The sequence below is a fragment of the Salvelinus namaycush genome, unplaced genomic scaffold (assembly GCF_016432855.1).
Source record: "Salvelinus namaycush isolate Seneca unplaced genomic scaffold, SaNama_1.0 Scaffold364, whole genome shotgun sequence".
Lineage (NCBI taxonomy): Eukaryota > Metazoa > Chordata > Actinopteri > Salmoniformes > Salmonidae > Salvelinus > Salvelinus namaycush.
The window spans coordinates 80161-94242 of NW_024060608.1; the positions used below are offsets into that span (position 1 = coordinate 80161).

At 41.3% G+C, this 14082-nt stretch overlaps 1 protein-coding gene across 1 annotated transcript; it reads left to right on the forward strand.

The window, feature by feature from the left end:
• Window positions 1-2942: 2942 nt before the first annotated feature.
• LOC120040578 (zinc finger protein 239-like) lies at window positions 2943-10058 on the forward strand. Its single transcript, XM_038985671.1, has 2 exons — window positions 2943-3085; window positions 8497-10058. Exon 2 carries the CDS (start codon window positions 8559-8561, stop codon window positions 9309-9311), a length of 753 nt encoding a protein of 250 aa, XP_038841599.1. The 5' UTR covers window positions 2943-3085; window positions 8497-8558; the 3' UTR covers window positions 9312-10058.
• Window positions 10059-14082: the final 4024 nt, after the last annotated feature.

Genomic DNA, 14082 nt, shown 5'->3' on the forward strand with positions numbered 1-14082 from the left:
TATAGGGAAGTAACCTCAAAAACAGCACTTACACAAATGACTGATGATTGGCTGAGAGAAATTGATGATAAAAGGATTGTGGGGGATGTCTTGTTAGACTTCAGTGCAGCTTTTGACATTTTCGATCATAGTCTGCTGCTGGAAAAACATATGTGTTACGGCTTTACACCCCCTGCTATAATGTGGATAAAGAGTTACTTGTCTAACAGAACACAGAGGGTGTTCTTAAATGGAAGCCTCTCAAACATAATCAAATCAAATTAAACTTTATTTGTCACATGCGCCGAATACAACATGTGTAGACCTTACAGTGAAAATGTTTACTTACAAGTCCTTAACCAACAGTACAGTTCAAGAAAGGGTTAAGAAAATATTTACCAAATAAACTAAAGTAAAAAATAATAAAAAATTAACACAATAAAATAACAATAGCAAGGCTATATACAGGGAGTACTGTATCGAATCAATGTGCGGGGGTACAGGTTAGTCAAGGTAATTTGTTATCCAGGTAGAATCAGGAATTCCCCAGGGTAGCTGTTTAGGCCCTGTCATTTTTTCTATCTTTTGAGAGAATGCCAAGAGTGTGCAAAGCTGTCATCAACGCAAAGGGTGGCTACTTTGAAGAATCTGAAATATAAAATATATTTTGATTTGTTTAACACTTTTTTGGTTACTACATGACTCCAAATGTGTTATTTCATAGTTTTGATGTCGTCACTATTATTCTACAATGTAGAAAACGGCCTTAAATGCAGATGTGTAGTAGATGTAAAGTTGGTTTTAAATTCTCACTCATTAAAAATCTGCACTAAGCAATCAAATCAAATCCAATTTTATTTGATGTTCAGGAGTCATGGCTTGGGGGTAGAAGCTGTTTAGAAGCCTCTCGGACCTAGACTTGGCACTCCGGTACCGCTTGCCATGTGGTAGCAGAGAGAACAGTCTATGACTAGGGTGGCTGGACTCTTTGACAATTTTTTGTGCCTTCCTCTGACACCGCCTAGTATAGAGGTCCTGGATGGCAGGAAGCTTGGCCCATCAGGAAGTCCAGGATCCAGTTGCAGAGGGAGGTGTTTAGTCCCAGGATCCTTAGCTAAGTGATGAGCTTTGAGGGCACTATGTTGTTGAACGCTGAGCTGTAGTCAATGAATAGCATTCTCACATTGTAGTCAATGAATAGCATTCTCACATAGCACCACAGATGAATAGCATTCTCACATAGCATTCTCACATAGCACCACAGATGAATAGCATTCTCACATAGCATTCTCACATAGCACCACAGATGAATAGCATTCTCACATAGCCTTCTCACATAGCACCACAGATGAATAGCATTCTCACATAGCACCACAGATGAATAGCATTCTCACATAGCCTTCTCACATAGCACCACAGATGAATAGCATTCTCACATAGCCTTCTCACATAGCACCACAGATGAATAGCATTCTCACATAGCCTTCTCACATTGCACCACAGATGAATAGCATTCTCACATCCTTTTGTCCAGGTGGGAAAGGGCAGTGTGGAGTGCAATAGAGATTGCATCGTCTGTTGGGACAGTATGCAAATTGGAGTGGGTCTAGGGTTTCTGGGATAATGGTGTTGATGTGAGCCATTACCAGCCTTTCAAAGCACTTCATGGCTATGGACGTGAGTGCTACGGGTCTGTAGTCATTTAGGCAGGTTACCTTCGTGTTCGTGGGCACAGGGACTATGGTGGTCTGCTTGAACCATGTTGGTATTACAGACTCAGACAGGGGTTGAAAATGTCAGTGAAGACACTTGCCAGTTGGTCAGCACATGCTTGGAGTACACGTCCTGTTAATCCGTCTGGCCCAGCGGCTTTGTGAATGTTGACCTGTTTAAAGGTCTTACTCACATCGGCTGCGGAGAGCGTGATCACACAGTCGTCCGGAACAGCTGATGCTCTCATGCGTGTTTCAGTGTTACTTGCCTCTAGGCGAGCATAGAAGTAATTTAGCTCGTCTGGTAGGCTCCTGTCACTGGGCAGCTCTTGGCTGTGCTTCTCTTTGTAGTCTGTAATAGTTTGCAAGCCCTGCCACATCCGAGCGTCGGAGCCTGTGTAGTACGATTCCATCTGGTCTTCGTACATCTCCATTTAATATTATTATATAATGAAAGAAAAATATGTATACACTTTTTGTAAAAAAAATAAATACAAAACAGCCCTGCGTTACCCACTCCAATCAGCAGATGGCGATGTGTGTCTTTCCGGCTATGCTGCCAGTGTGACGTTTAATCTAGTGGACGGGACGCTTCTTCAACAACAACAGCAGCAGCAGCTATTCAGCAACCTCGGTAGCTTCCTAGCCAACATTACTGAGACATTAGAGCTCTTTAGACGCTTTCGTTGTATCTTTGCCTCTGTGTTTTAAAACATAACGTACTTCTTTCGTATAGCTAGTTGACCCATTTAATTTCATATTTACGTTGTTATTCAGGTTAGTAGCGAGCTGGCTTGCTAAATTAGCTTAGCACCGGGCTAGTCGTTTATCCTAACTAACTTAGCTAGTTAACATCGCTAACCATGAGCTCATTAAGCTACTCCCCTCCTGCCAAAGAAAAGGAGGTCTGCTGTACATTATCGTAAAAGAAGAAGAAGAGGAGGATATTACAGTGAAGAGAGAGAAATAAGCTTTCAGAATGAAAAAGAAGGAGGAGGATGTTACAGTGAAAGAAGAGAAAGAACATTTTGGCGAGGAAGAGGGTAAAGAGACTGTCACAGTGGAAGAGGATGAGGTAGAATCTTTCTGAATGGAAGCGGAGGCTATCGGTGTCACATTGAAAGAAGAAGAGGAGGATGTTATAGTGAAAGAAGAGAAAGAACCTTTTAGAGTGAAAGATGAAGAGGGGATAGAGGCTGTCACAGTGGAAGAAGAGGAGGTAGAAGCTTTCAGAATTAAAAAGGAGGAAGAGGAGGATGTTATAGTGAAAGAAGAGGAAGAACCTTTTAGAGTGGAAGAGGAGGCTATCTTAAGAAACGAGGAGGAAGACGTATTGGGAGATGAAGAGGAGGTGGAAGGAGAGGAAGAGGAGACTGAAGATCTGATTAACACCAGTGAGTATTGTCTTAAAAGCAGGGTCACAAACTGCCCTTGTTGAATTAATGTATCGTTTTAATAAATGGCTCTGGGCCTCGCCAATATATTCTGGGAGAATATAACTTATAAATGTCCACTGAACTTAGTTCAACTGTCGTACCCCATCAGAACCTAAAATATAAGCTTGTTTTACTCCTTTGTTTGTAAACAATGTAATTGTAAATAAACACTGTATCCTCAAAACATGGAGGTAATTCCATTAGGCTGAACCTGAGACATGAGACTGTTATGAAAAGCTCTATAGACATGTAATAAGTTATTATTATGCATTAAGAATGTTGGATCATTTTGAATATTGTTATAATTCCAGATCTTCAGTTATATAATTTAAATATTCCCCATGTATTGATAATGGGGGAGCTAACATGGCTGCTATAATGTCATGTTCAGTCGTATATATGTATTGATAATGGGGAAGCTAACATGGCTGCCATAATGTCATGTTCAGTCGTATATATGTATTGATAATGGGGAAGCTAACATGGCTGCTATAATGTCATGTTCAGTCGTATATATGTATTAATAATGGGGGAGCTAACATGGCTGCTATAATGTCATGTTCAGTCGTATATATGTATTGATAATGGGGGAGCTAACATGGCTGCCATAATGTCATGTTCAGTCGTATATATGTATTGATAATGGGGGAGCTAACATGGCTGCTATAATGTCATGTTCAGTCGTATATATGTATTGATAATGGGGGAGCTAACATGGCTGCTATAATGTCATGTTCAGTCGTATATATGTATTGATAATGGGGGAGCTAACATGGCTGCCATAATGTCATGTTCAGTCATATATATGTATTGATAATGGGGGAGCTAACATGGCTGCTATAATGTCATGTTCAGTCGTATATATGTATTGATAATGGGGGAGCTAACATGGCTGCTATAATGTCATGTTCAGTCGTATATATGTATTGATAATGGGGGAGCTAACATGGCTGCTATAATGTCATGTTCAGTCGTATATATGTATTGATAATGGGGGAGCTAACATGGCTGCCATAATGTCATGTTCAGTCATATATATGTATTGATAATGGGGGAGCTAACATGGCTGCTATAATGTCATGTTCAGTCGTATATATGTATTGATAATGGGGGAGCTAACATGGCTGCTATAATGTCATGTTCAGTCGTATATATGTATTGATAATGGGGGAGCTAACATGGCTGCCATAATGTCATGTAAAGGCACCATAATGCAGAAACTTGGCCCAAACCTCTAAATACCTCTGGACTGAACCAGGTTGAGCCGGGCTAAAGCCTGAACCGGGTTGAGCCGGGTTAAAGCCTGAACCGGGTTGCGCCGGACCAGGGCCTGAACCGGGTTGAGCCGGGTTAAAGCCTGAACCGGGTTGCGCCGGGCCAAGGCCTGAACCGGGTTGCGCTGGGCCAAGGCCTGAACCGGGTTGCGCCGGGCTAAAGCCTGAACCGGGTTGCTCCGGGGACAAGGCCTGAACCGGGTTGCGCCGGGGACAAGGCCTGAACCGGGTTGCGCCGGGGACAAGGCCTGAACCGGGTTGCGCCGGGGTCAAGGCCTGAACCGGGTTGCGCCGGGGCCAAGGCTCGTCGTTTGACCAGCCAAAAGCTGTGAGGGAGGAGCTTCTTAAAACAGTAATCTGCACCAACTGGTCAAATTGGCAGCATGGTTCATCGTTCCATGAAATATATTTTAGAATGATCTTACTAGTTTTCCTTGGGAAGACGGATAGAGCACGACTGTGTTTTTGTTAAAGGCACGATCCACTGCTTGTGTCTCCACGACTCCACAGCAAGTTATTTTGTGGCCCTAGTTATCCAAACTTTTTTTTTTGTGCTAATAAGCGATAAAACAGCCTTTTGTCGAACAAGGATGTAATTTGTTAGAAAGATGAGATGACTACAGCGTCCATGATGCTTTGCGTCTGGAAGGCAGGTACGGGGAGGAGCATCTAACTAGATGGGTGTTAGATGGGCGCTAGCTCTGGTTAAATAAAAACGAACAAAAGTCAATCTAGGAACAATGCACATTACATGACTACACTGAGTATACCAAACACTACACTGAGTATACCAAACACTACAAAACTACACTGAGTATACCAAACACGACACTGAGTATACCAAACACTACAAAACTACACTGAGTATACCAAACACTACACTGAGTATACCAAACACTACAAAACTACACTGAGTATACCAAACACTACAAAACTACACTGAGTATACCAAACACGACACTGAGTATACCAAACACCACACTGAGTATACCAACAACTACAAAACTACACTGAGTATACCAAACACTACACTGAGTATACCAAACACTACAAAACTACACTGAGTATACCAAACACGACACTGAGTAAACCAAACACTACACTGAGTAAACCAAACACTACACCGAGTATACCAAACACTACAGCACTACACTGAGTATACCAAACACTACAACACTACACCGAGTATACCAAACACTACAGCACTACACTGAGTATACCAAACACTACAGCACTACACTGAGTATACCAAACACTACACTGATTTTATCAAACACTACACTGAGTATACAAAACACTACAACCACTACACTGAGTATACCAAACACTACACTGAGTATACCAAACACTACACTGAGTAAACCAAACACTACACCGAGTATACCAAACACAACAGCACTACACTGAGTATACCAAACACGACACTGAGTATACAAAACACTACACAGAGTATACCAAACACTACACTGAGTATACCAAACACTACACTGAGTACACCAAACACTACACTGAGTATACCAAACACTACACGGAGTATACCAAACACTACACGGAGTATACCAAACACTACACTGAGTATACCAAACACTACAGCACTACACTGAGTATACCAAACACTACACTGAGTATACCAAACACTACACAGAGTATACCAAACACTACACTGAGTACACCAAACACTACACTGAGTATACCAAACACTACAGCACTACACTGAGTATACCAAACACTACAGCACTACACTGAGTATAGCAAACACGACACTGAGTATACCAAACACTACACTGAGTATATCAAATACTACAACACTACACTGAGTATACCAAACACTACAGCACTACACTGAGTATACCAAACACTACACTGAGTATACCAAACACTACAACACTACACTGAGTATACCAAACACTACACTGAGTATACCAAACACTACAACACTACACTGAGTATACCAAACACTACAGCACTACACTGAGTATACCAAACACTACACTGAGTATACCAAACACTACACTGAGTATACCAAACACTACACTGAGTATACCAAACACTACACTGAGTATACCAAACACTACACTGAGTATACCAAACACTACACTGAGTATACCAAACACTACACTGAGTATACCAAACACTACAGCACTACACTGAGTATACCAAACACTACACTGAGTATACCAAACACTACACAGAGTATACCAAACACTACACTGAGTACACCAAACACTACACTGAGTATACCAAACACTACACAGAGTATACCAAACACTACACTGAGTACACCAAACACTACACTGAGTACACCAAACACTACACTGAGTATACCAAACACTACAGCACTACACTGAGTATACCAAACACTACACAGAGTATACCAAACACTACACTGAGTACACCAAACACTACACTGAGTATACCAAGCACTACACTGAGTATACCAAACACTACAGCACTACACTGAGTATACCAAACACGACACTGAGTATACCAAACACTACACTGAGTATATCAAATACTACAACACTACACTGAGTATACCAAACACTACAGCACTACACTGAGTATACCAAACACTACACTGAGTATACCAAACACTACAACACTACACTGAGTATACCAAACACTACACTGAGTATACCAAACACTACAACACTACAATGAGTATACCAAACACTACAGCACTACACTGAGTATACCAAACACTACACTGAGTATACCAAACACTACACTGAGTATACCAAACACTACACTGAGTATACCAAACACTACACTGAGTATACCAAACACTACAACACTACACTGAGTATACCAAACACTACACTGAGTATACCAAACACGACACTGAGTATACCAAACACTAAAGCACTACACTGAGTATACCAAACACTACACTGAGTATACCAAACACTACAACACTACACTGAGTATACCAAACACTACAGCACTACACTGAGTATACCAAACACTACACTGAGTATACCAAACACTACAACACTACACTGAGTATACCAAACACTACAACACTACACTGAGTATACCAAACACTACAGCACTACACTGAGTATACCAAACACTACAACACTACACTGAGTATACCAAACACTACAGCACTACACTGAGTATACCAAACACTACACTGAGTACAGTGGGGCAAAAAAGTATTTAGTCAGCCACCAATTGTGCAAGTTCTCCCACTTAAAAATATGAGAGAGGCCTGTAATTCTCATCATAGGTACACTTCAACTATGACAGACAAAATAAGAAAAAAAAATCCAGAAAATCACATTGTAGGATTTTTAATGAATTTATTTGCAAGTGTTACAGACTCAGTCAGGGACAGGGGTTGAAAATGTCAGTGAAGATACTTGGCAGTTGTTCAACGCATGCTCTGAGTACACTTCCTGGTAATCTGTCTGGCTCTGCGGCCTTATGAATGTTGACCTGTTTAGAGGTCTTACTCACATCGGCCACAGAGAGCGTGATCACACAGTCGTCCGGAACAGCTGGTGCTCTCATGCAAGCTTCAGTGTTGCTTGCCTCAAAGTGCCTGTATAAGTAATTTAGCTCATCTGGTAGGCTCGTGTCACTGGACAGCTCGCAGCTGGGCTTTCCCTTGTGGTCATTAATAGTTTGCAAGCCCTGCCACATCCAACTAACCAGTGTAGTAGGATTCAATCTTAGTCCTTTATTGACACCTTACCTGTTTTATGGTTCGTCGGAGGGCATAGCGGGATTTCTTATAAGCGTCCAGGTTAGAGTCCCGCTCCTTGAAAGCGGCAGCCCTCTAGCCTTTAGGTCAGTGCGGATGTTGCATTTAATTCATGGCTTCTGGTTGGGGTATGTACGTACGGTCACTGTGGGGGACGACATCATCGATTCACTTATTGATTTAGCTGGTGACTGATGTGATTAAACCTCATAGGAAGACAGTTTAACCATGTGGAGGTTTCATTCAGGTCTCTCTGTTTAACCAAATACTCTGTATTTCATTGAGGGATCTAGTCTAGATTAAACCTCATAGGAAGACAGTTTAACCATGTGGAGGTTTCATTCAGGTCTCTCTGTTTAACCAAATACTCTGTTTGTCTTTGGCAGGAGAGGGACCAGACTCTCACTCTGACCGTGAGAAGAGTACTTCAGGGGATCCAGTCCCATTGATGCCCATACCAGTGAGACGACACCACTGTTCTCAGTGTGGAAAGAGTTTTACCCTGTTAGGGAACCTGAAAAGGCATGAGAAGACACACACGGGAGAGAAGCCTTTCCAATGTTCCCAGTGTGGAAAGAGTTTTACACGATTAGGGAACCTGAATATGCATGACAGATCACACACGGGAGAGAAACCTTTCCAATGCTCCCAGTGTGGAAAGGGTTTTACAGGGTTAGGGCATCTGAAGGAACATAAAAGAATACACACAGGAGAGAAGCCTTTCCAATGCTCCCAGTGTGGAAAGGGTTTTACCTTGTTAGGGAACCTGAATATGCATGACAGAACACACACAGGAGAGAAGCCTTTCCAATGCTCCCAGTGTGGAAAGGGTTTTACACAGTTAGGAAATCTGAAGGAGCATGAAAGAACACACACAGGGGAGACATCTTACCATTGCTCTTTGTGTGGAAAGGATTTTGCCAAGTTAGGGAGCCTAAAGGAACATAAAAGAATACACACAGGAGAGAAACCTTTCCAATGCTCCCAGTGTGGAAAGAGTTTTACACGGTTAGGGCATCTGAAGGAACATGAAAGAATACACACAGGAGACAAGACTTTCCAATGTTCCCAGTGTGGAAAGAGTTTTACACGGTTAGGGAACCTGAAAAGGCATGAGAGAGTACATACAGTCTTTCCAATACGCCCAGTGTGTAGCAGGAACCGGCTCAGAGACCAGAACCAAAAACTGGGAAAAAGTTGAGAAACACAAACAGAATCAGGAAAGAAAGTGATCTCTACTTTTCCCGGAACAGAACCGTTATTTTAATTGCGTTGTAAGCAGTTAATAACTTTCTTTTAAAGTAACTGCCCAGTGAAAATCTCACTTTAAAAGTTCATTCTGTTAACTCATATGTAAATGTTGTTGACTTGTCCTATACGTGTGTTTGTGGACAAAGCATAAATTGAAGAAAAACACTTCAAAACCCCCAAACAGACCATTTAAAAAAATTCTTGCTATTTCCTCATAGAACATGATGTCATCTCCCTGAGGAGGATGAGCTGGCCAATCAGTAGTCTACTTGCGTTAATATTTTAATGACTGGTATACGCCCACACCATAACAACACAGAAAAGCTGCTTTTAAACATACTTAATAAATACAAATTTGAAGGAAAACGATTTCACTCATATTGTAATTAATTATAGGTCATGTTTCATAGAAATCTCTAATCACTGCGAATTTAATTTAAATTCTGGCCATTTGTTTTTCAGTCCCACAAACATCGCCAACAAAGCGCTTTATGCAAAGCCTACCTGCCCTTCCCCCCTCCAGAGCTACTTGGTCTCTCCCCGTCTCAGTCGCATCTCGCGCCCTACACTTGTTGTCTGTCCATCATATAACTAGCTTGTCTGCTCCATAGCTGCTCCGTCCACACTGATTGGTGAAATCATTTAATGAGCTAAATGTAAAAAAAAAAAAGAAGTGTTTTCACAGGTTAAAAAAGGAACAGAAAGGAACGATATAAACCGGTACGAACCAGTTCAGAACTTTATTTTGATGGTCGGAACCTATGAGGTATATAAACCCTGGATTGCTATGTATCGGCCAATGAGAGGCTTTGAAGCCACCGGTCGGCCGTATTGGCACTCCCCATTAGGAGCAGTCCTCCATAGGAATGAATGGAAATCCTACAGTATTTCAATTAAATGTTTTCAAGGACATTCTTACATGTAATTAAGAAAAAACCCAGCAGCGTTGCAGTTCTTGACACAAACCGGTGCGCCTGGCACCTACTACCATACCTCGTTCATCAAAGGCACTTAATCTTTTGTCATGCCCATTCATGGCACACACACACACACAATCCATGTCTCCACTGTCTCCGCCCCTTTCATCGATACTGATTTGAAGTGGAGTTAACAATAAGGGATCCTGGCTTTCACCTGGATTCACCTGGTCAGTCTATGTCCTGGAAAGAGCAGGTGTTCTTAAACCTTTGTCCACTCAGTATATAAACAGTGTATATATTTTATGTTTAGCTCACACAATAGAATTTAAAAGTATTAATTTGTCTGTAAATGTGTCCAAAATGAATGTAGACATTAATACATGTATTTCTATATCGCCCATGGGGCACGAAGGTGCCCCGCCCCCTTTTCAGTCATCCAGGGTTTATGCACCTTTCTGTCATCCAGGGTTTATACACCTTTCAGTCATCCAGGGTTTATACACCTTTCAGTCATCCAGGGTTTATACACCTTTCAGTCATCCAGGGTTTATACACCTTTCAGTCATCCAGGGTTTATACACCTTTCAGTCATCCAGGGTTTATACACCTTTCAGTCATCCAGGGTTTATACACCTTTCTGTCATCCAGGGTTTATACACCTTTCAGTCATCCAGGGTTTATACACCTTTCAGTCATCCAGGGTTTATACACCTTTCAGTCATCCAGGGTTTATGCACCTTTCGGTCATCCAATGTTTATACACCTTTCAGTCATCCAGGGTTTATACACCTTTCAGTCATCCACAGTTTATACACCTTTCAGTCATCCAGGGTTTATACACCTTTCAGTCATCCAGGGTTTATACACCTTTCAGTCATCTAGGGTTTATACACCTTTCAGTCATCCAGGGTTTATACACCTTTCAGTCATCCAGGGTTTATGCACATCATTGGTCGGAACAGTGGAATGTAACAAACAAATGGCGATTGGATAAAATGATTTTGGTTCCAACCCATGGGGTGTATTCATTCCGCCGATTCTGTTGCAAAACGTTTCTTAAAACGGCAGCAAAAGGAACGAAAACGGGGAGGGACTTGAATTCATCCAATAATTTTGTCCAACATTCAGGCGGAATGAATACACCCCAGGTGTGGAAAGAGTTTTACCCAGTTAGTGAACCCGGTTATTGAACCCGGTTAGTGAACCCGGTTAGTGAACCCAGTTAGTGAACCTAATTGTGGACAGACATTTTCCAGGACAGAGGACCTGAAATTAGAGAATAGAAAGGCTGTGTTCTGACTTTTGTTTTTGTCTGAGAATTTGCCTTTTTTGTTCATGCCACATAAAATCATATTGTTTGTATGAAATCTTACTTTCATTTTTTCCTCTCAAGACATTATTGTTAAAAACAGATAAACATTTTAAATGTGTATTTTATTTTGACTATGTATTTTGATTGATTGAATACAAGTCTGAATGCTTAGATGTTCATGATATGGTTTTGATATTTTGATACAGGGTTAGAATGGGGTTAGAATGGGGCTAACATTCTAGAACACGTAGCCTAATTCTTGATTCTAACCTTGAAACCTCACGGATTTAGTCGTTTTGTTTCATTGAATTCAGTTGTGTACTAGTCTTCAAGCTAAAGGTGTATGAAAATATGATGTTCTGAAAACGTCAGGTAAGTTGTTGACATGAAGAACATTTACTACCTCATCAATGTTCCCAAAAGTATTATTCCACCGTGTCAGAGAAAACACAGGTGCTGATTGTAAAAAAATATATATATTTTGTCTGAATGTAAATCAAATGTGGAACACCACTAGTTGACGTTCATTATATAGATACACTACCGTTCAAAAGTTTGGGGTCACTTAGAAATGTCCTTGTTTTTGAAAGAAAAACAAATTATTTGTCCATTAAAATAACATCAAATTGATCAGAAATACAGTGCAGACATTGTTAATGTTGTAAATGACTATTGTAGCTGGAAACGGCTGATTTTTAATGGAATATCTACGTAGGCGCACAGAGGTCCATTATCAGCAACCATCACTCCTGTGGTCCAATGGAACATTGTGTTAGCTAATCCAAGTTTATAATTTTAAAAGGCTAATTGATCATTAGAAAACCCTTTTGCAATTATGTTAGCATAGCTGAAAACTTGTTCTGATTAAAGAAGCAATAAAACTGGCCTTCTATAGACTAGTTGAGTATCTGGAGCATCAGCATTTGTGGGTTCGATTACAGGCTCAAAATGGCCTGAAACAAAGACCTTTCTTCTGGAACTTGTCAGTCTATTCTTGTTCTGAGAAATGAAGGCTATTCCATGTGAGAAATTGTCAAGAAACTGAAGATATCATGCAACACTGTGTACCACTCCCTACACAGAACAGCGCAAACTGTCTCTAACCAGAATAAAAAGAGGAGTTGGAGGCCCCGGTTGGGAGGCCCCGGTGCACAACTGAGCAAGAGGACAAGAACATTAGAGTGTCTAGTTTGAGAAACAGACGCCTCACAAGTCCTCAACTGGCAGCTTCATTAAATAGTACCCACAAAACACCAGTCTCAACGTCAACAGTGAAGAAGCGACTCTGGGATGCTGACCATCCAGGCAAAGTTCCTCTGTCCAGTGTCTGTGTTCTTTTGCCGGTCTTAATCTTTTCTTTTTATTGGCCAGTCTGAGATATGGCTTTTTCTTTGCAACTCTGCCTAGAAGGCCAGCATCCCGGACTGACTGACTGACTATGAAATTGCCTTAAATGCAGATCAGTATTTTAGATGTTACGTTTTTTAAATTTTATTCTCACTCATTAAAACTAATTAATCAACTCTTGCTTCTCAATACAATATTGTTAGCTATTTAGTTAAATATATGAAAAAATAAACTTTTGGTCTGGGAAATAATTATTTTTTCCCATGAACTTCAGGGTCAGTAGCTTCAGCACAAACATCACACACACCAACTGACACTCACAAGTGCCTGATTGACTATCTCCGATAAGCAGGAACAATGGAGAGTAGAGTTTTTCAGGATCATGGATCAGTACCATGTTAAAGTACCATGTTTTCAGGATCATGGATCAGTACCATGTTAAAATACCATGCAGTTAGGTTTGTACAGTGTGATGATATACCAGGGCCTGGGCATGCAGTTATGTTTGTACAATGTGATGATATACCAGGGCCTGGGCATGCAGTTAGGTTTGTATGCAGTCTGTTGATATACCAGGGACTGGGGATGGAGTTAGGTTTGTACAATGTGATGATATACCAGGGTCTGGGCATGCAGTTAGGTTTGTACAATGTGATGATATACCAGGGTCTGGGCATGCAGTTAGGTTTGTACAGTGTGTTGATATACCAGGGCCTGGGCATGCAGTTAGGTTTGTACAATGTGATGATATACCAGGGCCTGGGCATGCAGTTAGGTTTGTACAGTGTGATGATATACCAGGGCCTGGGCATGCAGTTAGGTTTGTACAATGTCATGATATACCAGGGCCTGGGCATGCAGTTAGGTTTGTACAATGTCATAATATACCAGGGCCTGGGCATGCAGTTAGGTTTGTACAATGTGATGATATACCAGGGCCTGGGCATGCAGTTAGGTTTGTACAATGTGATGATATACCAGGGCCTGGGCATGCAGTTAGGTTTGTACAGTGTGTTGATATACCAGGGCCTGGGCATGCAGTTAGGTTTGTACAATGTGATGATATACCAGGGCCTGGGCATGCAGTTAGGTTTGTACAGTGTGATGATATACCAGGGCCTGGGCATGCAGTTAGGTTTGTA